The 24,480-nt window shown below is 43.7% G+C and overlaps 1 protein-coding gene across 5 annotated transcripts in view; it reads right to left on the bottom strand.

The window, feature by feature from the left end:
• MAPKAP1 (MAPK associated protein 1) overlaps positions 1-24,480 on the bottom strand; it is an 83,997-nt gene that overhangs the window by 32,687 nt on the left and 26,830 nt on the right. For all 5 annotated transcript variants that reach the window (XM_048325538.1, XM_048325541.1, XM_048325536.1 and 2 more), the window contains exons 5-7: positions 15,900-16,072; positions 11,316-11,492; positions 3,882-3,991 (exon numbers count right to left, since the gene is read on the bottom strand). In XM_048325538.1, the coding sequence (XP_048181495.1) occupies positions 3,882-3,991; positions 11,316-11,492; positions 15,900-16,072 (460 nt within the window). The remainder of the gene's footprint in view (positions 1-3,881; positions 3,992-11,315; positions 11,493-15,899; positions 16,073-24,480) is intronic.

Raw genomic sequence — 24,480 nt, 5'->3', positions numbered from 1 at the left:
TGATGATAAAGTATTCGACTTCGTTAGTTTTCATTACCATAAGAAAACATCAATTACATTTTCTATTTTATGAGTGTACACAGGGGAATCCATTACAGTAAGAGAGAGGTTATATGACTCTTTCTGCTGCTTCTTTCCTCAGCAAAAAGAACAGTTTGTTTTCAAAGCCAGTGACACCAGCCCAGAGGAAGGGAAGGCACACCGGCGTATCTGCATAGACAGCTCCTATCCTGATTTATCCAGCCTGGCTCCAACTAATTAAACATCTGCCTCAACGATTTCCTCTGCAGATTTATCTTCTCCAGTATACAGCACTGACTGGTTGTTACAGGCTTTTTCCTAACTTGCAGTCATTCCCACTTACTTCTCCCAGTTGGTTATATGGGCACGTGGCACGAGATGATCCAGCATCCCCATTAACCCCCTGTGGGTGCCTGTGGTGGGACAGGTCACCAGGTCCCACCGTCCTGCTGCAGGACAACCACGTCCTCTAGGAAAGGACTCGAGGCCGTGGCTCGCTCAGCTACAATACATCCAGTTATTTCACCACCTGCATTTCCCCTTGACTGACTCAAATATTATTCTAAAATGGTCAGAGTTCATATGTCAAAAGCCTTGAGACACTAAGAAAGAAGAATTGCAAGGAAGGTGAAATAGTTTGAACAGTTTGCAATAATTTTATCTAAATAGAGCTAGGCACAGTCAGAATATTGCTTCTGTTTTTTCAGGCCTCTTTCTATGAAGCAAAGGTTGTAGCCCACTTCTGTCTCCTACTGACCAGTATCTTGCTGTAACAATCTTTACTGGCTGAATAAAGTATTTCGAGAAAACTAGTCTGGTGTTTCAGCCCTGGTCATGCTGAACAAACCCTTCCCAACTGTCCCACAGGAATTCCTCAAATTTTCCTCACCCAAAGTAGCCAACCTAGGTTTGCATTTTCCTATCAATTTAGGACCAGTTCGAAAAATGTCCTATAAATCAGTGGTGAAAACAGGCCAGAAAGCAACTGCTTCTACCAGTACTTGAGAACAGCATAAGCTGTAATGTGAAAAATTCATTTGTCCTGAAAAGGCTGATCTGGAGGCTCATTGAAGACAGGCAGAAAAGCTCACGGGCATTTCAGTTTTATTAAAATATTCCAAAAACTTTAAATAAACACGTTCAGTCTATTTTTGGTAACGACTTTTTAAAAACCAGACCATTTAGAAACATTGCTGAATGAGGAGAAATGCTTCTCCTAAATTATGTCTTATATTTTATTCAGAACTTTGACATCCTAATCCACTGGTTAATAATGACCTGAACCACCCTGGCCCAGGCCCGTGCTGTGCTAATGGTCTGATCTGCAACTCCACTTATCCCTGCATCTCCCAGTGACAGTGAGAGGCACATCCTCTCCAGTGACGAAGGATCTGGTGGTAGGTGAGGAATGATGGCAAAATCTTTTCCTATTCCTGCTCCACTCTCCCTGTGCCCACTGTGGTGGCACCCTGAGTTCCCCCTGCCCTCAGCAGCATTCCCAGCCCGTGGCAGATGGGGACTGGCACGGCCTGTCCGGATCCAGAGGGTCCCCTCTGTGCACACAGCTACAATTGCTGCTGCTTTAAAGATGACAGCAAGAGCTTCCTAAGCCCTCCCACCCCCTAGAGCCTGATAAACCACATTTTGGGAGAGGGATGTAACTGGGAAAAAGGAAAGGTTTAGATACGCTAAATTAATGTTAATAAAAAATTCTGATTTACCAATTCAATACACAAATACCTGATCTGAGAAATTGCTTCAGCCACGTGCCAGCATTACAGGACAATCCCAAGAATGCACTGTGGGTTCTTATCAGCAGTTAAAAAATAAGGATTTCATTTATGGAACACAGTAATTTGGGAATTCTAGCAGGAAGCTTCCCCAGAGCGAGCACTCTGCTTGCAGTGACCCCAATGCATGGAGCTTACAGCTGCAGGAATTCTGGCCATGCCTGGACACAAGCGCAACCAAAACCTGCAAACGCTAAGTATTCCAAGAAATCCAATTACATGTTCCCATGTAAACATGCCTGTAAGTAACCAAAAGGTTTGTAGTCGTGATTTCCACTATGATTATATGCACAGCAGGGGTGCTGGTGATCTCTCAGAGAGGTGCGATATCACACGGATAATTAATAAAAAGTAAATTGAAATGATTTCTTATATAGTTATCCCCCACACCAAATGACATATACATGCCTATATACCCTGTTCCTGAAAAGGGTTCTGAGCAGGAGGGCCAAGTGAACATTTTAGCTCAAGGGACAAATGCCATATCCATCCCTTTTCTAAACTACTGAGGAAAAGTAACAAAGTCAAAGCAGAATCAAATTTCAAATGGACAAAGAATAAAACATCTGTTACACGAAGGGGGGAAGCAATTTAAAGACTGAGCTAAGTGAATCTTTTAGCAGCCTCCCTTCAGGGAAGGGAAATCTGACCCCAGGAAATAAATAAAAGTCACCCAAAAAGTGAACAAAAGAGGTGTTTGAAAAAACCCCAACACCATTCATCGCTGCTAACGACTTGTTCATTATGAGTGATGATGGATAAAGACTTCTCACGCTGAGATGAAATCAAGATTTATATGCATTGTTTCCTCTCCCAACTTGTGGGAAGATCATCATCATTTAATTCTATCTCTGCGGCCAGTGATGGGCATCCAGAGAGCTGGTTATCACACGGCGCAGTCAGCTGGCAAGGGCCGGGACGTGCCGTTGGCACATCTGGACGGAGGCGCCGCAGCCGAGGGTGAGCGATGGCTCCTGGCCACCCTCCAAATTGCTGCAGACTGGCGGGGCTCCTCTCCACCCCTCCAGCACTGCTCCTCTCCACCCCCCCCCCCTTTTTTTTTTTACGAGAATCAGATTTTCATTGCTCCATTCAATTGCTCTTCTCTGCCATTTTTTACAGCTCTTATCGTTCCCTTGGAATATGGCCTTGAGACAGCTCATCCGTGTCCTTCACTGTGTTATCTCTTCTAACTTTTATTAAAACTTCAGCTCTCATCTGAAGATAGCTAATTAAATCCATGACAGATTATACACGCATTTAAAAACTGCACTGAACTACTTTTTCTAAAGAGAACAGGGTTTATTTTCTTTTCCCATAGTTAAAACTGAGAGTGTATAAGGAGGTTTCATTCATTTACAAAGACAAGATCCTTATCTTTCCCACTATATAGATGGGTTTATATTAAAGTTCCTTTGTTGCGTGACAAGACTCAGTGAAATTTCTCTCAGTAATTATTTCTTGTTGCTGGAAAGATCTCTCAGCCTTATACTTTTGAAATATATACACTAACATATATGTGAATGCACATCTACCCCCCAGAAAAACATTGTTTAAAATAGAAATACAAGTACTGTACATTTTCCTTTTTTAAGTGTTCATATGTCTTAACTACAACAGCACTACTTTGATAATAATGCAGAAAGTAAATTTTTCTTTTTCACTACAAGTAACAATGAATCCTTGAAATTATTTAAAATCACGCTAAGCATAATTTTCTTACATAAATTAAAAGTATACATACAAACTCTATCATGGGCTGGACTTGCTGTACTTCTACCCATCATCCCAAATTACCATGAACTGGTCTTGAATGCAAATGGCTTTGTTATCATAAATAAATATTTGCAGGAATGGATATACTGCTCTGCAGCAAACATTATGCAGCTCCTGCACTGTCAGCTTTGTGCCAGCGTGGAGAACACAGACCTGTGCACAGAACTGCTGTGAGTGGGGCTGGGGCACAACCCCCCCAAAACCTGAGCAACATTCACAACAGGTAAAAAGAGATATAATATATACTCATGGAGAAAACACCCTGCCCTCTAGAAAATACGATAAATAACCCACCTGAGCCTCTCTGTGATCCCTTCCTTCTCTTTAAGGCCTTTTGTAAGATATCCTTCATGGTGACCTTCATACTGTCCACCTGAATAAGTGAGAATCCATGAGCAGCATTTCTGCAAGACAGATGCACATGCAGTTTTACAAAACAATCATCACCGGCAGCTCCCCGCAGTCCTCGTTAGCTTCAAGCAAAGCACTCGTTAGGCACGCGGTTAACGAAGTTGGGCTGTAAAGGGAAGTTAAAAGGAGAAACCAAGCAAACTGCCTTAGCAAGGCAGAGACAAAACCAGCCAAAATGGATTGAGATTCAAGGCAAGGGACGTATGGATTTTCCTAATATACTGTTATTTTTGATCACTTGATGTTCAGCATTAGAAAAGTGAGCCAGTGTACCTGGGGGGCTCCTCATCTCCTCAGCTCGTGTCTGTGGGGTGTTTTACAGCACACAACAGGCAAGCAGCTTGCAGTGGCATTTTCATCCGTGTCCCACATATAACAAACCATTAGGGAGAAGAGGCAGAACACCCCTCAGTGGCAGCAGCTTTTGCAGCACCATCGAGGTATTATTTCAATGCATTATTTCAAACCTAACAGGGTTTCTTTGGACATGGTTTTGTGAACACAATGGCACAAAGTCCCAGAAAGATCCAAGGCAGTGGGTCCTTGTCCTGGCCATCACCCATGGGAGAGGCCACACAGGGGGAAGGACTGCAAAGAGCAAAGGGACAGCTGTGGGGGTACTGCTGCCAAACACTGAGAGGGGCACCCCTGGGGAAGCAGAGAAGATGACAATATAATAGAAGAGACACTGAATGAGCATATCAGTATATTTTGCCCCTCAGCCCTCGCAGTCAGTCTCGGCTCGTGTCAGTAGATGTCACTGCAGACAGTTCCAGGGAAATCCGAGAGCTGAAGGCTCCCACCGGAGAGATTGCTCTGCATGGAAAAAACTGGTTTGCAAAGCTATTTGGGCAGGAGGAGGAGCTTTGTATCTGGCAACCAGGAATTTTAATCAGGGAGTACAGCTCTATAAGAACATCACAGCTGGAATATTTTTAAAAGCAACTGGCAGGCGAAAGCAATCCAAGCAACACAAGTACATCCTGAAAAACAAACCATATTACATGTCACTTTGAAACACAAATGCTGGGACTAGAGGTTGGAGCTCAGGTCACATCAGACGAGGCATCCCCAGCCCACGCCGTGACACAGCCAGGATGGAGGAACGATACCTTTGAGCCCTCACCACTCACTGCCGTGCTCAGGGCACCGACTGCAGCGTGACACGGGGGCCAGGAACCCCCTGCCTGGGCACATGCTGGTCACAGCCTGGTGTCCTGCAGGCCACTCATGCTCTTGGGGCCAGCAGCCAAGCCTGGGCTCAGCAGATGTCCCCCCCAGGGGGGTAAGATGCCGTTTCCCTCTCCTCGGTTGTGCGTTGGTCTCATCTGAATTTCATTTTCAATTCCCTTTGTTCTTGGCAAAATGAAACTGCCTAAAAGCCCCAAATTTATGTTCTCCAGACCATTTATTATTTATAACTCTATCTTACTCATCTTCAAACCAAAGACTCCCAACCTTTTCATGCATCTACTTTTCCCTCTGTTTCTGCCGCATGTTCAGTGCAGCAGGAGCAGAGCTGCGGGAGGGAGTGCCACCACGTCTGCAGGTGACACTGCTGTCCTGGGAACAGTCCCAGGGCTCAGAGGCTCTGGCTAATGCCTGTAGTGAGTAGAGATCTTCCCAAGCACTTCACTGAGGAGCAAATTTCCCCTGAAGCTCCTGAGGAGCCCCACGACCTGCATGAGTACCACAAAACACCTGCTCTTCGCCCAGCAGTGCCCTGGCCAGTCTCTCTCTTCCCAAAAGCCTCGCAGCTTCAGTCCCAACTGATCTGCTGAGCAAGATTCAGTGGATTCTTTAAAGTGAAAAACCTATTCTACAATTATAGTTACAAAAAGGAAACTACCTTTGTGCTTTTATTTAAGCAACACAAGGTTTGTCATTGAAGTGCTACATGAAAAGCCCTCCACGCTGGACCAGGCCATCACAACACGTGGTGCCTCCAGGTAATTCATACAATGCTCTGCAATACCTACAGAAGTTTCCAGAAAACTCCAACCAAAATAATAAAATAAATAAAGGGAAATAAATTAAAATACTCCAGGGAAAAAAGAAATTGCAAAGGCAACAGAAGTTTTCCAAAACCTGCTATGGCCAAAACAACTGGTGTCATAATTCTCCCCTTAGTACAAAATGCTTTTCAACATTTTTAAACCCAAACAAAGCAGGGCCTGCAGCCCTCTTCCCACTGGGCATGGAGTGGCCATCAGCAGATGGCCCCAGCTCGGCCTCCTCACACCCCCATGGATCAGGAACGTCCCAAAAATGGAAGATTCTCTTTCAGTTCCTGACACTTCAGCTGCTAAAGAGCACAGGCTGCTGTGATCCCGCTCGTGTTCCGGGCCATCCCGGCTCGGCCGATTCTTTCCATTGAGTAGCTGGCCTGAGAACTGTCAGACTGATTTCTCTGACACTCCATTACTAACCCCTGCCTGAGCCACGACCATTCTTTGCCTCAGAAGCTGGCTCTCATCCCAGAACAATCTTTAAAAGTTTATTTTACTGATCAAAGCAAAATAAGAAACCCTCTGTGGTTTACTATATTTAGTGTGCGAACCGTGAGTGAGTCCTTGGCAGGAGCAGTGAAACGCAGAGTGCACCCCGCTTTTGTAAACTCTTGGCTATTTGTTCTGGAGCAGAGCCAGAGGGGCCGAAACCCCATCCTGGTCCAGCCTCTCCCTTCCCCTGCCCTGGCTCGCTCAGCACTGGTTTCCCCTCACAAGGCACCACAGAACCTCAGTACAACATCTCAGCACTCGGCAACGCCACACATCCAAGCCACGGGTGGATTTAAGCCCAGACCAAAGAGCTCCTGCCGTCATCCTGGGGCCACGCCAGCGAGTCAGAGCACGTTTCCTGTGCCCAGAGGAGAAGCCCCGTAGAATCACAGACTAGCTGGGGTTGGAAGGGACCTCTGGAGATCATCCCATCCAATCCCCCGCCCAGGCAGGGTCACCCGGAGCAGGGGACACAGGAACGTGTCCAGGTGGGTCTGGGATGTCTCCAGAGAAGGGAACTCCACACCCTCCCTGGGCAGCTGTTCCAGTGTTCTGCCACCCTCCATGGAAAGAAGGTCTTCCTCATGCTGAGGTGGAACTTCTTGTGGTTTAGTTTAAGGCCATTGCTCCTCATCCTGTCACTGGACGTGCTGCCAGGGTGTCCTGGCGCCGCGCTCGGCACTGGATCATCTGGAACACCACCAATGCACCACACCCCCGCCTTGTGAGACCACAGCACAGGAGGCTGTGCTGGAGAAACACACACCCACCTCAGCTCACCACTCCCCAGCTTGCTCTGCACTGGCCATGGCCATGGACTGTCCTCACTCAGCCCAATCCCAGCACATCCTTAACTGCAATTACAAACAATGTGTTTTACCTCACTCTGCTAAGGTGTGATACCTTTAAGTCAACACACTGAAAATAGGGACAGACAAGCAGATGCTGGTCAATCAATTAAAACTGCTGCTGGCAAATTGGAAGCCAAAGAAATTCCTTAGCTTGTATTTTCTGTCATTTTGCAAAAACATACCTGGGTGACAAGGTTAAATCAAGCAAAGGAAATCCCTGGCACTTATCATCCACAGGCATTACTGATAAATTGTGCAGTGGAGGAATAAAGGATTACCTTCTGTATTTTTTCATTACACTTTTCTTTTGTTACAGAATACATAAATCCATTGTGGCACAATGTAATATGTATCATCGTGCTACACCTGTGGACGTTTCATAACGGCTGCCATGTCTGTGCAGTCAGGAATGATAAGTGAACCACCCGTGAATGTTAATGATAGTGATCATTCTGCGGTAACTTGGCTTTCCATCTTCTTTTACAGCCTCGGCGCCGGAGCCAGGGTGGCAAGGTTCAGGAGAGGGAAAAGGAAACAACAGCAGAGGCAGAAGCTCCGGCAGGCTCACCTCATGGTGCTGAGGTGCCATGGGAACAGGCAGGGTACCCCCTTTTGCCACAAAATGAAACAACCTACACTGGAAGGACAAAAGGTTTCTGTTCTGAATGAGAAGAGAACTCTTTGAAAAGCTCCTTTCCAATCTGAAGCAATTTGAAATATTTTTAATTTTTGTTTTTAACACAGAAGTGGAATTTACTTTCCAGAAGTGGAATTTATAGCACTTAAAGCTCACTGCATAACCAGCTGGCATGGCTGGAAGTGCCTGGGAGTGACTAATAGCAATTTCCACTTGATCAGCACAAAGTCAGAGTTAAGACTCAAAATCCCAGCTGATGCAATGGACTTTCCTTAAGCCGGGTAATTTTTAAGATAAAGTGCACAGTGATAGGAACTGGACTAACTAATGTCAGCCACAATTTTTATTCTGAGCCTAAATGACTTGCTTTTGTGCATCTCAGGTTGGCCTTGCACAGCTCTGTGCACTATTGAGTTTAACTGGCTGCATTTTGACACCACTGTAACAGCCCTTAGACCTCTCTCAGGTCTTCTGACGCCCTTCTTGGGGTCCACCCCTCCCTCTCCACTCCTCATTCTTAATTTTGCTCCCACATTAACTGTCTTAAATTTTATGTGAATATTCTAAAATGTACTTTGCAGATTACCCACCCCCATGTACAAACCAGGAACAGGCCTTTTGGGGAGTGCTGCTGAGTCCAAGAAAAAGCACATTTTGGGGCTTTGAATTGAATTTGCAAATGCACGATGCAAGTCTGGTATTTTAAAAGGGTTTCAAACCTTAAACTATCGGGTATGGCAGAGGTGCTGCTTTGAAAATTTGTATGTAATAGTCAAAGCAATTTAAGTACAATATCGAAACAGAAAAAAAAGTGCTACAGAGCAGAGGAACTGGATGCCAAATTTCCTCTGTGTGCCAACTGGCAGCTGAGCTACAGCTCCTCGAAACACCATTAGATCAAGTACGTCAAGTTCCAATAATAAAATTTCCAAGGGAAAAGGCCCTAATGATGGTACAGATTTATTTTAAGTCTTTCAGGTATGACCTCACCACCTCAAGAAGTCTGTATTTCCATGGATGTGGTGCTTTGTTTGCCTCCTCCTGACACCCTCGACAGGAGAGCGGGGCTGTGTGCAAGCGCCGCGTCTGACGTTGGACAAAGCTCTGCTTTCCACAACAGCCACCTTCCAAAACATAACTCGCTAGACTAATGGGCAGTGAGCAGCCAGAATGACTGCCCTCCGTCTTCTCCTTGTGTAACTTTGCCAGAGTCCTTGGAACTTGCCAAATTCGGTCATGCCTGCTTAGCTTGCTCGACTGATTGTGCCAGAAAAGAAAATAAGACACAGATGTATTTGAGCTCTTTGAGATGCCAGTAAGAGCGACAGCTAATGGCTTCATTTCGACCCTCCCCTACCAGCTGGGCACAGGTGGGGGGATAATGAGGTCCCTCTCCCTAATCAAACTCAATTATTTACTACTCTGTACAGCCACAAAGACATTCACATCCAGCTCGGAATATAAACTGCACTGTGGGCTACTTCCAGCCACCACCTCTGGGTATTTATAACTAACTCAAGTGGCTCAGAGTTTGCCTTGGCAGGAGTTGAAGTGGGTAAAGTTCTGCAAACTGTTCCTGCTCAAACATGTCCTGCTGAAACGGGGTCCCTGGCCGGGTTCCACCGCTGTCAGCTCAGCAACTGCACAACATCTGAACGAACATCCAGCACGCAGGACGGGGAGATCGGAGATGAAACACGGCTCCAGCATGGAGCTGCTCACAAGCATCAACATTTTTCAACAGTGATTCAATATTAATAAACATTACAAGTCACAAGGCTGACATGGCAGCAGCTGAAATACTTCAGCACAAGGAGGAAAAAAAGAGATGCAAAATATAAAACCACAATTACACGCACTGGCTGGGTGACAGGGCAGGAAGAAGACATAGAATTTACAACAAATCCCTACAAAAATGAGACACCATGCACATTTAAACTCACAGAGGTAACAACCTTTTGATCAAGTGATTATCAAGTAGTTCTTTATTCTAGGGGACACATTAAAAATTCTAATTTAAACCTAACTGTTTACACAGTAATCACAAGCCATTTAAAATTAAAATGGGGACACTGGAACCACCAAACTGACCCTTTCAGAAGGACACTGCTTACGATGCAGTTGTCCTATTTCTCCTCAGCAGCACCTTCCAAGCTAGAAGGAAGCTCCTCACATTAGCACAAATGATGGTAACCCAAAAGATTTTGCATTTTTCTGCAGGACCTGCAGCTGGACCCTAGTCCTGCTCCAAGCTCCAGGCAGAGCACTGCTGGCCAGGCCGGGACCCCGCCGAGGCCTCTGGGCTCCCACGGGAAGGGCAGTTCCACCTCCTCCAAGCCAGCGTCCAAACCCTGACCCACACCTGGTCACTGCAGTGAAAACTGACCCCTACTCATGCACCCAGCACAGCACTGGCGGGCAGGGAGGGGGAAGCTGGGAAAGGGGACTTTTTCCAGATGAGAAATCAGCAACAATTTAGAACTGGCTATTGACAGTGACCTCCCCTTCCTCACCACTGCCTCAGCGCAGCCCAGCCTTGAATAACTTAGTTGTGAATACTGGGGCCAGAATATTTTATTTCCCAGTGCCCTAATGCAGTGGAACAAAGTGAATGTGGCCTTTGGGAATACACGTGGGATTTCCGACAATGGCTCTCTGTAGGATGCTTTGGAATGTCGCTAAGAAACACAGTATACAACAAAGAATATAAAAACGAATTAAATAAGTCAGATTTTTAAAAAAATGTCTGATTATTCAGAACTAGAAGCAGCTGTAGTGTTAAGAAACGTAAGTAATGTCCAATAACCAGGAAAACCCTATTAGCATTTTCATTTCAAGAGCTCCAAACATGAAATATTTTTCCTAAGTAAGAAGTGGCTTATGCTCCTGGCATTTTATTCTAGTAATTAAGGCCTTCTGATGGTTCAAGAGATTTTTCATTCACAAGTAAAGAAAAATAAAAGTGATCAAGCACAGTATATATCCCTACTTCACTGATAAGGACAGAGAAAATTTTTCTTGAGCTACACATCAGACAGCTTAAGTCTCAGGGGTGGATGGGATCTCCCTCATCAAAATTCTTCTGGACTTTGGAGGGGAATGTCCAGTCCTATTCCAGCTGGAGTGCTTGGTTACTGCTCATTTCTCAACCACGGCATTGTTATTAAGCCACACTGCAACTATTTGTCTGTAAAATCACTTGCTTCACTGCAGAGCATCACCAACACGTGTGGCCCCTGAATTTGATAGACTCAGGTGAAGGGCAGCAGAGAAGAAGGCAGGAGGTGGCCCGGGCCCAGAGCTGTCCCCAGGCCAGGCCTGTACTCACATGCGCACGAAGAGCGACTGCTTGGCCGCCAGCCCCGGGGATGAGTACTTTTCAACCAGTGCCAGGGTGCTGAAGCCAAACTTGTGGATGGGCTCATTGGAGTCCAAGGGTGGAAAATCCGTGTCGACCTCGCCGTCGTCCTCGGCGATGTGCAGGCAATAGGCGTTGACGTTATCGCTGGAACACACAGAGAGCACCTTCAGTCAGGACAGCCACGGGCACCGGGCACCGAACCCTGCAGGCAGAGGCACCTGCACAGGAGGGACGCTCTGAAAAGCCACTGATGACACCTATATAAAGATGTCCCCAAAGGTCCCAATGTATCTTGCTGCCATAACCCTGTGGTGACAGGAAAACCCCAAACCTCAGAGCAAAGCGGTCAGTCTTCATCCTTAACTGCACTACAAGCAAAACCTGACGGTGATTAAAATACTCTAAAATCTATAAAAGTTTCATGATTCCATAAAGATGGAAGTAACATTTCTCCATTTGTGAAAATTTATTTATTTATATGATGACTACACTTCAGAGCTGAAGGCAAACAAGCGGTGTCTGTGATTTTTCACAGATCAAACAACTGTGAAAGTTTACTGTCCGTAGGCTGGAAAAGCAGAGAGCGCTCTCGGGCAGGTAAGCAGGGTAATGAACTACGGAAAAAGTAAAAAATCTGTCCAACATGTTAGCAATGATTAGCAGAAAACTTACCTTTTCTAAATATCTAAGTTCAGTCATTAAAAGCAATTACAAATTAATAAACACCAACAAGCAGAACTAACACAGAAAGTTGAAACAGATATAATGCGAAAGAAAGAAAGAACTGAGCCTCTTTCCTTCCATAGATGAAAGCCCAGAGGGAAACAACTATTTATAGCTACCAAACACATATTAATCATAATTTCCTAACATTGAAATCTATTTCAACTGTTACTTCAGTTTAAATTATTGACCTGAAAGTAAGTATTCTTTCTGACTGTAGACCTGCAAGCACTCAGGCCTTTCCCCAGCCATGCAGTAAAGCTGGAGGTGCACGTGGCGGCGTGTTTCTAAACTCTGCACTTTAAATTTGGAGTTTTAATTGCATGATTGATGCTTAAATTAATTAATTGTAAAGTGTATGCTAATTGTTTAATTGGTCGCTTGATCTATATAGATCATTTTTTGAATTAAATGAGTTGATTTACAAAGTTTATTGATTGGATGTGACAATGAATTATTTCACTGACTACCTGATTTGCAATTTTCTCAATTAATTCACAAACCTTTGGTTGCAACTGTGCTTTATTGAGAGTGCTTAGTCCAGGTGATCTATAGGCATCTTGTCATGACTAAGACATTAATTACAGAAAACAGGGAATAATGATGCATAGCTGTTAATGTAAGCTGCAAATTTGCTCTCCAAAAGGTAATTCAGCAACATTTGCCAGTCTGAATTTTGAAAATTCTGCAATACTAGTAAAGAAACTTTCTGGCCTTGAACCCTTCCAGGGTGGGGCAGCCACAGCTTCTCTGGGCACCCTGTGCCAGGGCCTCAACACCCTCACAGGGAAGAATTCCTTCCCAATATCCCATCTAACCCTGCCCTCTGGCAGTGGGAAGCCATTCCCTGTGTCCTGGCATTCCAGGCCCTTGTCCCTAGCCCTTCTCCAGCTCTCCTGGAGCCCCTTTAGGCACTGGAAGGGGCTCTAACAACACCAGCTGTCCCAGCCTGTCCCTGTAGCAGAGATGCTCCATCCCTCAGAGCATCTCTGGACTCGCTCCAGCAGCTCCATGTCCTTCCCACGTTGGGGGAATACAGACAGCAAGCACTGCAGGCTCATTTGTCCCACTCAACACAACTCAGAGACCCCTCACGCTGTGACACTTCCAGTCTGACCAGTCATCCGATGCACACCTTCCCACAGCTGTGCTCTTGCCTTGCCCTGCTGATTCTCCAACCCGTTCCTTTGACAGCCTGGCATGCACTCACAGCTCTGGGTAAATAAAGTGAGCATTTTCATTTGGAACCTGATGCATTTGCATAGCCCTCATTAAAGCTGGAGGAACACACAGACACATGGCAGCAGAACACACCCAGCACGGTCCCAAAGCGATCCGAGTGCCACCAGCTCATCTCCCACCAAATACAGGGAAAATACACAGCGTTGGTTAAATCCCATAGAAAAAAGGGGTTTCAAACGTCTTCAGTCATGGACTGGGTCCCTGAACACTAACACAGATTTAGTCACAATGTGTTTAAAAAAAAAAAAGTCCAGTGAGTAGAACTGTTCTGCACTTTGAACCTCCACTGGGCTGAGATCGAAGCTGGGAACTTACAAGTTCAGCACAACAACTGAGAGATGTAACAGCATTCCTCACTCCTAAAAATAGCAAACATATTTGAATTGTGCATCTCGCTATTAATTTCTTCCTAGAAAGGGATTTTGTTTATTTTTTGCAGGAGGAATCATTCCAGCACATCTGTCAGGGGCTGGCAAGAAAATGGTCTGCTGGGTTATAACCCAAGTTCATGAGTAAGAGGCCAGGGACAGGACTGCTAACACTGTCAGTGGTTCCTTGTACCAAGAGACTGAAAAGACACAAATACAATACAATTATAATAAAAAAGGCAGCCTAATTGAATACAGAATGTTCTCAAAGCTGTCAACTAGTACTCATTCACTTCAGACTCTTACACCTATCTTTTAGGAAAAGGAATTAGGCAGTAATATATTCTTTTCCTAAAGACACAAGGGGTTGTTTCTCCTAATTATAAAGTCTAAAACCTCTTCATTATTCTCTCAGTGTCACTAGCAGGTACAGTTGTCACTCTGCATGCCTTGTATACCCCATCTGAGGTACTCTCTATAGGTATTTTAGTGCAGTGTCACAGTGATCCCCATTTTGTCTTTTTATACTCTCACCTGACTGAATCAGGAACAAATGGCCAATGTAGAATGGGTACCCTACACGAGCTCCTTCCTTACTTGGAAATATGAGAATTAGTTTACAGTTAAATCAATCCTTGCTCCAGGACTGGCAGTCAGCAATGCTAAAAAAAAAGATGATGGAGACATGAGAAATAATTAAGAACCTACAAGAAAACAAACTTCTTGGAAACTCGAGGCTCTGCCCCTTAATCTGAGCATTTGTTCCCAGATTCTCAATTGCTGCTGTGTCTAACACATGCTCTTGGGAACTCACGCCTCCATTATTTATTTTATTCTTCCTGCCCTGAGATTTGATTACATTGGACAGCCTCCTTGCTCATGAGCACTTTTTGACACATCACAACATCTCATCCTTCAAGGCAGACAGTGAAATTCATTTCTTCCCACTGCTGCCTTTTGCTGTGGGCAGTGATGGTTCATGGAACACTCCACTCACGGGTGCTGCTCCATTTGAGGTCTGCTGTGCTCCTGAAAAATATGTGTGTGTGTCCAAAGACTGACATCAGTGGTGTCTTACTCATTAAAAAATAACCTAATCATACACAATGGACACTTCTCTGAACTTGTGATATAATGAACAGAAATTAATAACAGCAAATGAAATGGCACCATCTATGAATAATTTTGTATTTCTTCTCCAGAACAAAAAAAAAGACAAATCAAACCTCAAGTGTTTAACCTCAGAAACATCTCATATGTCTGTTGAGAAGAGCTAAGGAAAAATCTATATCCAAAGCAACAATATCCATGGAACAGTTTCCAAGAAGGGCTGCTTTCCTGCGTGCCCTGTATCTGTGGAACAGAAATCAGCAAATCCGAACGTGGGAGCTCAAGTGACCTCACTCCTATTCCCCCACAACTGTGCTACAACAGCAGGTCAGACTGCTGAGCCCTCCAGTGCTCCTGAAAAACGCTGAAAGAGTGAGCTGCAAAATTCAGGATAAAGAAAACCCTACCCCATTCATTCAATATTCCATGAAAAACAAAAAAGTGAAATTTGGCTCATATAGAAAAAACCCAAACAAAACGATCAACCGCCTTTGCACCAGGGACATCCCTACCAGTGACTGTTACTGACAACTCTTTAATAATAAATTGCTTTGAGTTCTTACTTTATGTTCTATGGCCCAGCAAAACCAGAAGTATTTTACAGAACTGTTTTAAAACAAAAGCTGCTCAGGTGAGCTGCTCTGAAGAACCTGTTTATGCACCTCATGTCATCCGCCAGCAAAAAGGAACAGCTCTTACTAAACACCACCAGAGCTCCAGCACAGCAAAGGGACTTAGAGGAGTTCTGGATTTTATCTGACATCTTGTGATCTCAGCGATTAAGAACACTACCAAAAAATAGGTGGGACATGAAATAACAAATGCCTCTGTGACATCAAAAGAGATAAAGTTTGCATTATTTTAACATAGTTTTGAAATTATGATTCATTTACAGATCCAAGCCTTCCTGCTGATCATTTCCCAGCACACAGCTAACTGAAAGAGAAAAGGCTGGAGGTGCACGTGTGCTGCTGGGAGGGAAATACTGATAAATGTGGGGGTGCTAAGATTTATGTATCCAAACACTGACACAGAAATCTGTTTCAATATGCAAAAAGGCTGCAAGGAGAAATTTAGAGATCAAGAGGTAGTAAAGAAAGAGCATTACTTCAGCTTGGGTTCCCGTCCCTCACTTGTATATTGCCAGCAGATGAGCCCGATCAGGTCGTGCACCTTGGCGTTGGCGATGGTCACCACTGTCATGGGCTGCAGCTTGTCTTGGCTTGTGTGCAGTGGGAGGTAGACATCGATTTTTTTGGTTGCCGTTGTACCAACATGGCCCTGTTGAGAAAACAAATTTCATTAGGATGTACAAAAAAAGTGTGACAGGGTTTATGCAAAATCTGGGCGGATGGAATTCTCCTCAGCAGGAAAACTTAAATATGCTGCTATGGCTTAAAGTTGGAAGAAGCTTGAACATTTAAATTCCAATTATTTCCCTGCTGTTTATCTGTAAAAAGGACATGAAATATTTGGACATGATTTCACAGATTTCCATAAAGAGCCTGAACTTTCCTACAGGATCCCATGTTCCTGCAGAATCCAAAGAAACCCAAATATGTGTGGGATGGGGAGGAAGAAGGACCCAACAAACCAGCCTAACACTTCTGAAGTGCACTACCCTTGTTTCTGCATTTCTGGTCTCTTCTGCAGTTCTTCCCCACTACCTGAGCAGCCCCCAGGGGACACAGACACCCCTCACCAAGGCTTGGCCTTGGCTTGACAAGAGAAGAACAAAATCACAGCACAGCTGAGCCACTGAAGTGCTCTGTTTAAAGACACCAAGAAGAATCAGCAAATACTGGGGTTTATTGGAACTTACTGTATGAAAAGAATCCATTTGGTGCCACGGAGATTGACAATTAAATAAACCATAAAACACACAGCAACACAGAGATCTGTGAAGTTTGCATTACAAGGAAAAAGTGTTTAATCCACTGCAGGTAGGACTGCAGCTTTCAGCCAGAAATCTTTTAAACAAACAAAAGATTGCACATCCTGATCCCCTCTCCAAAGCAACCAAAGTAACTCTGTATCTTCATTTCTCTCCATACTACACAGGCCTTGAGAAGAGATAGAGTTTCTTGAATTAATCACTTGGAATTCTAAGTAACAGAATAAAAGGATTCAATGCTATAAATCTATAATGAGAGCATAAAACAGGGAGTTAAATGCCATGTGCTAATTTCAATATATTGTTAAAAACCATTTGATCCTTCAGTGCGATTATAAATTAGAGAAGTAATAGGAATTTAAAGATTAAAGTTATTCTTACTGGTACAGCTAAAAGTATTGTTAAAATCCATCCCATAATAAATTTGTTTTTTAAGAAAGCATTTTTATAGTACTGATACCTCTTCTTCCCATGTTTTTAGGGTAAGAAGAAACTGGTTTTGCTCATTTAAAGGAAGGGTTAGGTTTGTAACAGAATATGGGACATTCCTTCACTTTGTTTGGATAAACCTGAACAACCTTTGGTTGAGCTCATGTGCCCAGGACCCTCTGAGACACCACTCAAAACCTTACGAAATCATGAACACAACAGCTGCTAAAAAAACACAAGGGTGGGTTTCTTTCTCTCCATCTCTCTTGCTTTTCTACTTCCAGGACTTACTTTTAAAGGGAAATAAACTGGTACCAGGTAACAAATCAGCTGTCTTTGCCCAGGTGCAGACACACAGGGGCACATGGGTGAGTGCTGGTGACGTTGTGGCCCTGGCCAGAGACACCCCGGAGCCGGGGCTGCTTTGGCAAGAGAAGGAGTAAACAGCAGTTACCAGGAAATTAATGTGGCTCCTTGGCACGCTAAGTCAGTTACATATATAAATCCAAGGAGGGCAGAATTGTAAGTAATGCTGGGTCCTGATAATGGAAAATCCAAGAAAAATGGACAACCAGATGTGGGAGTTGATGCCAAGGTTACAATTGATGCACTCAGCGTCAAGCCAGGGAAGGGATGAACGAGCCAGGAGCTGGGACTAATAACCAAAGAGACCAGATTATTCATCAGTCACTGCATGAATGGTGTGAACTCATAACACAAACCCATGAATTTATAAAATCACCCCATTCAGGGACCCTGGTCCCCAGCTATCACAAACCTGACACACTCCTGGAGCTCCTCTCACAGCACAGTTCTGCCTTGCCCCACACCGTGACTTACTTGGTGTTTGCTGGTTTTTAACTAAACTTTTCTTTGTTCTTTCCCATCTCTAAATCTCCTCTGCCTCCTCCAGCCTCTTTTAACTATCTTTGTTGTCCAAACTCCCTCCACTACAGATATCCTGTTCTCCTACTCACAAACACTCAATGTGAACACCAAAATGACAGGTGACTTAAACCAGGTAAAACTCACACACCTATGAGAATTCCAACTGCTCCTGGAGCAAGGGGAGCAATCCCAACAACAGCAGGACTGGGAAACGGCTCAAAGCACTGCTGTTATACTCAGGATCTTAAAAAAATTCAGAGAAATCATTTTATTAATTAAAGGTCTGTAAAGCTGATGGCCATGAGGTATTAGAGAGGCTGAAGCCTGAAGCCAATTAGATTTTCTAGCAGTAATGAGAACATCCATTGTCACACTGGGTAGGAAACGTTTGTATAAGCCCGAGGGTCAGGGCTGAGACTGATCAGTCCCACGCCAAGGGGGTCTGGAGGAAACCTCCACTGTGTTTATTGCAAATTGGTGGTATTTGTTCAGAACCACATTATAAATCCAACCCATCAGGTCCCTGTCTGAGGGACAGAGCGAATCCATACCTTCAGTCCATCCTGCAAAGTATTAATTGTGTGGGAAGTCCCTGAGAGCTCAATTACTGATCTGCTCAAAGCCCATGAGGCGAGGGCTGGGACGTGGTGGGACTGGAGACAGGGACACAGTGATGGGTCTGTGGCCAGGGGTCAGACCAGCCACGCTGGATTCCACCTGTGAGAGCTCCTGGGCTCTGCACGCTGCTGGAGTCTCCTCCCTCAGAACCAGACCACAGGCATTACTGGAACCGTAATTACTTTTTGCTCCCAACTAGAAACTGTATTCCAAGTGGAAATGCTGAGGAAACCCAGAAGATAAAGGACAATTACTGATATTCAAAGAGGCAGCATCAAACTTTATTAATAGATCCTGTATAAAATTCAATGGAAAATCTATTCAGGGCCAGGGGCCTTACCATTTGGAGTTTCCTTAATAGCCTCCAATAAATCTGGGAAGCATAAAGGGGCTGTTAAATTAACATTTTCCTGATCTGTCACCTGTGGCACAGTTAATTTGTCAAAAAATTCTTTTAGCTTGTCACTGGACACTGTATATTCTGACAAATGAAGTCTGGAATAAAATTGACAAAATATCTCGTTAATTTTCTAGGAAATCACAAATCTGATTCCATTAAGCTTTTATTGTTAGAAATGTTATATCCCACCAATCCTATAAGAAAGTGAGGAGTAACTGGATACACTGAAAATGTACAATAAATCATAGAAAATTTTCCTAGTATTTTTATTGATGGATTCTTTTAAGGCTCCCTGGTGCTCTCCTACAGTATGTAAAATTAAAAAAAAAAAAAAAAATTAAAATCTATCAGTTCTTTCAACATAAGTTGTCTTTCTAAGATTGAAAATCAAATTTTAATTGAAGTCCATGAGGGAATATATCCCTCCCTCCAATACCAGATGATGTGTACCTTCAATAGATCACTGTGTGGCCACTGATACTTCACCTGACACAGGACATTCGGGAGAGCTCGTCCATCCCAGGACAACTCACCCCTAAAAGGTGCTGAAGTACCTGCAAAATGGGGAGCTGCTGGGAGAGTCAGGTACACTGTGTCCTTCTCACTCCTGCTTTGCTTCACCACACACCACAGCACAAAATTAAAACAAAGTCCATAAACATTTCCAAGAGAAAAGTGATTGATTTTCAACACTGACAATTTACTGCCTCTTCCTGCACAATGGAGTTCTGTGACTAAATGTTATATCACTTTAAGATTAGATGTTCTAATGATATAATGCAAAGATTTTACTGAATCATTATTTAGTGGGAGTCGTAAAAACCTCTTAAAATTAATCTTTCATGCACATCTAGCTTATCTAAAGTTAGCATTTAATTAGATGGCCTTGGCACGAATGAGCTCACTACTTTATTTGCTCAATCAGTATATGTCTCTTCAGTAATTATAATTAATTCAAGTCATTGACTCACCTCCCAGCAAACAACGCTAAACACTGCACAAAATGGAAACAAATGCTTTCCCGTTCCCAAATGCAAAATGTCTTCTCACTTTTAAACTCAGTTAAATGTTTTTTGGTTTAGGTGACAGGGTGTTGAATACACTCTGTGATCCAGCAGTCACCTCCACAACATAACTTACTTGCTTATGTATTTAATCAACACACAGAAAATACTTGAAGGGGAAAAGTGGAAATATAATAACCCAGCATTTACAACCCACAAAAGTTCTAACAGATCAGAGCACAGACGTTTATGGCAATACAAGGCACCATATTTTTCTTTTTCTTTCCTCCTCCAACCCACCACACTACTCACTACCACGGGAAAATGGGAATGGGGTTTATTCCATCAGGTGGTTACACCAGCGTTGGGGTTTTTCATTACTTTGGGCACTTGATTCCTTTTGTTATTCTTAAGCCATGTGTGGAGGACACCCCAGCGAGGCCGGGGTGCACGCCCGGCACCCGGCCAGCCCTGCAGCTTCTCAAGGAAGCCTCAAAGTTCTTCCCTTCTGAGGAGTGGATTCTCCTATCACCCCAGCTTGTGCTGCAGAGTTAGCAGATCACGATGTAAAATTCCATTAACATCATTAAATACTTAATTTATCTTATTCACACTGTCACTATTCATAAAAATTTAACCCAGTAATTTCCTGTTATCCAAAGCATAACAAAGTATGAATATTTAACTGCAAGGTAAATAACACACTATTATTTTTTATTCTAAATTGTTGACTTCACTTAGCATGCCTGCTCTGTACAGCACCGTGCGATTTGTCAATTAAAGGTCCAGATGTTTCGCAGGCTGCAGAGGCAGCAGCAGCTCTGAGCAATGCGTCCTCTGCATCGCAATGATCACTACAACCCCAGCTCCAGGCTGCATTAACATGCTCATGTTTTATTCCAGCCCCCTCCTAATGTACCAGTTAATTATACAACACACAGCTGAGAAACACCACCTCCGAGCTGGACAGTTTCCTTCCACGCTTCCACCTGAACACGTCTTTACATGCACCTCAAAACCAGGATTTACATAAATAACCACATAATCAAGCACCCAAATTGCTGCCTGCTCTTGCTTGGCATTCACCCCCACAATTAATAAAATTCAGTAAGTCCTGAGCAAAGAATAAGACACATAATGGTGGTAACAGCATGTTTCAACAACAGTAACACACACTCACACAATTCTCTGTGAATTAAAAACTGGTTTACTTGGCGTGCTATTAATATGAATTCTTAATACTGCTTTTTTTCTGACAAATGTTATATGGATGGAGAGAGAAGTCCCAGGTCCATCCCTGTTACAGCCCAGGCTGTGTTTATGACCATGTAGGTGTCAAATTTAGGACAAATGGCCCTGTCCATCCCTCCCCTGCCACGCTCCCGTGGCATTTTGCCCCACACACGCTCCCTCTCTGCGTGCCCAAGCAAACACAGAGGGCAGGATGTCCCACCAGCTGTGTGGCACCAGCTCACCCTGCCCATACAGCCCTGGGCTGCTCAGCTCCCACAGTTCTAGTGAAGGATGAAAACACACGTTTAGATTGATCCAAGTGCAATTGCTCCAGCTGCAGCAGAAATGCATTCATCACCCCAAACCATCCTCGAATTCCTTCTAGTGAGGAGAAGGAACAGCCTCTTTAGAAGAATTATTTATATTTTACTTACTAATAAACATTACAATTTAATACTGAGGAATAGAGTTATTCTTTGTAATAACAAAATGCAACCAAAACTTATAATTAAAACTACACCATAAACATTATTTGTGCGTTAAGGAACATGCCACGATCTATTTTAACGAACAGATGCTCTAAAAAAGATAAATGTTTTCAGAAATATTCAATCCTTGAACAGATCAGCCTCTAATCCTCTGCTTCTGCTGCACAAAGCAGACAGCTCAAGTTCCTCGAGGACATCAGCCAACCTTAGGTGGAACATTTTTAATACATCACCGTGTCACTTTTTAATGTGCCACAATCTATTAACCACATGGCAAACTAACAGGGATTTTTAAAATATGGGTTTTATAGCTTTGTGCCGGTGATTAATTAAATAAATAGCCAGCGTTTCACAAATCATCCCTCTAATTAGTCTAACCCAGACACTTCGCATTCCCTGGCACTCCTGCCAGCTGAAGCTCACAGAAGGGCAGCGGCAGCGCCCGAGCGCGCCCGGCACCGCCAGCCCGGGCTGGCACGGCACCGCCGGCCCCCGGCACCGCCACCGGCCGCGCAGGTGCTGCAGTCAGCTGGAATGTGGCTCCAGCTGCTTGGAAAACATGTTCTGTGTAATTATTCTCCCTCATCCTGAAGGAAACAATCGAGATAACAAAGGGAACAGAGCCGTGTCTGGGATTTGACCTGAAGTAGCAAAGTTGTGTGCTGCAGAAAATGAACAAATATTTAAGGCAGATGCCGGAAAAAATGCACCCGCTAAATGATACATTTTCTGTCAAAAGATTTCAAAGTCGAAGCTACAACTAATTACATGCAGTCCATTCAAAGAAGTCAAGCAAGGCTTATCATTAAAATGACTCAATTATTCTTAAAAGAAAGAGAAAATCATCTGAAAAACCTGCCTGCAATCTCATCAGTTTTACTGTGCCTACCTTGATACATCATTTCCCCCAGAGCTCAAATTAAACCCTTAATAGTTAATATGCTCAAGTTTTACTACAGATTTTTCTACAAATTATTATTAACTGGAATTTCCTACCTAGGATGGGTTTTATATGGAAATTTGTTCTGCAGTGTTTAGTGACACTATCACAACAGCTTTTTGCCCCTCAATTTAAAAACCATCAGAGAGATGGAATGTGATGCAGAGTCAGGCAGCTCATGGAGATGGGATTGGATTTCCTCCACCAGGCCATTTCTTTCTCAGCATCAGTCCCCAAACTACCCCCTTAAACCCAGGTTTCCTTGCACTCAGGAAGAAATTTGCACTCTTGGACCGGGGCGTCACAAGAGCACCCGACCTGCGGTGCCAGGGCAGGTCCCACAGCACTGGGAAGGAGCCCAGAACTGATAAATTAATAATAAGTGTCCCACTGACACTTCTTTACCCTTGCACCACTCCTCCCTCCTGGCAGCAAGGCCGTGCTGGCACACCAGTGCATCCATCACCAAGAGCCAGCTTAAGGAGGGATCTCCCCTCCACCACCTCAACGGCCATGTGGCACTCGGGGGTACCTCTAAAAGGACTGTTAAAGGCTTTAACCTCGGGAAGCTTTTGCCCTGAAAAGAGGTGAAGATGCCCTCATGGGCTGTTCAAGCAACTTCGATGCAGGACACTTTCTGACATAAAGTGTTTTCAACATTTTTTTCCCCAGGATTTAGGTCCATAGCAGCCTGAGGTATGATAAATTCATAAATTCAATCTCCACGAAGACCTGAGAAACTGCTCTTGTTAGTAAATCAAGGAAGCTCTACTAGTATTAAGAAGATAACGAGAATTTTCTCCCTCTTTGCTTCAGATAGGGAAACAAAAGAATTCACATGGAAAGAAACCTGACCATTATATTGCCTTTAAAAATTCCAAGTGGGAAATATTAAAAAAAAAATCTTAAATAAATTAAAAAAAAAATTAATGAGATATAAATTTATACTGGAATCAAGAATAAACCGATTACCACTTCATTTAATGTTTAACTACAAAACAAGAACACTTTGATTAGTGATATCATGGTGCTCAAATGGAGCCATAACTGAGCCCCTTTCTCCATAATTACTATCAATGCTTTAAAATGATTTTTCAACTACTAGGGTCAAAGTAAAGGCATAGTCTAAGACTGTTCTATGAGAAATTAAAAACCCCAACTTTCTCTCCCTCAGGAATGTTTCTCCAACAAGCATGTCTGTTAAATGGACACATCCAACTCTCCTGCAAACAGCAGCCATTAGAAACGTGCTAATAAAACACTTCCATATTTCTTTGGCTGTTAAGAACCTCAACTTGTGAATACGTTTTTTATTTGATTTGATCTGTAATTAAGGGAAAGATAATGACATTACTAAATTGCTAAAAATCAATTAGATAGAATAAAACGCAATATGATTCAGCCAAAAGATTAACAAGTGCATTATAAAACTCTTTAAAATTCTTTAATTCTAATTAAGCTGCTTTAAATGGCCATGGCCTAAAAAATGCTTTTAATTTCAAGGCATCACCAATTTTCCTGAATGTTTCACTGTACCGGCTGTTTGCCTTCCTTTTCCTTTTTTTTTTAAAGGAATATTTAAAGAAAAAATGGCTGTTTGGGAAGAGCTCCCATCCCACTCCAGGTCCTCCAGGGGCCCTGGGCAGGGTCAGCCCCTCTAACAGCTCCCTCTTGGACTGCCAATGGCTTCACTTCACAGCAGCTGTTGAAATCAAGTATTAGAGCAGAATTTCCACCTCTCCCACAAAACCAGCAGCCGGTTCCTTATGGAGCCTCCCACTCTGGAGACATCCCA

The sequence above is a fragment of the Corvus hawaiiensis genome, chromosome 21 (assembly GCF_020740725.1).
Source record: "Corvus hawaiiensis isolate bCorHaw1 chromosome 21, bCorHaw1.pri.cur, whole genome shotgun sequence".
In the NCBI taxonomy this organism is placed as follows: domain Eukaryota; kingdom Metazoa; phylum Chordata; class Aves; order Passeriformes; family Corvidae; genus Corvus; species Corvus hawaiiensis.
This window is presented reverse-complemented; position numbering and strand designations above follow the sequence as displayed.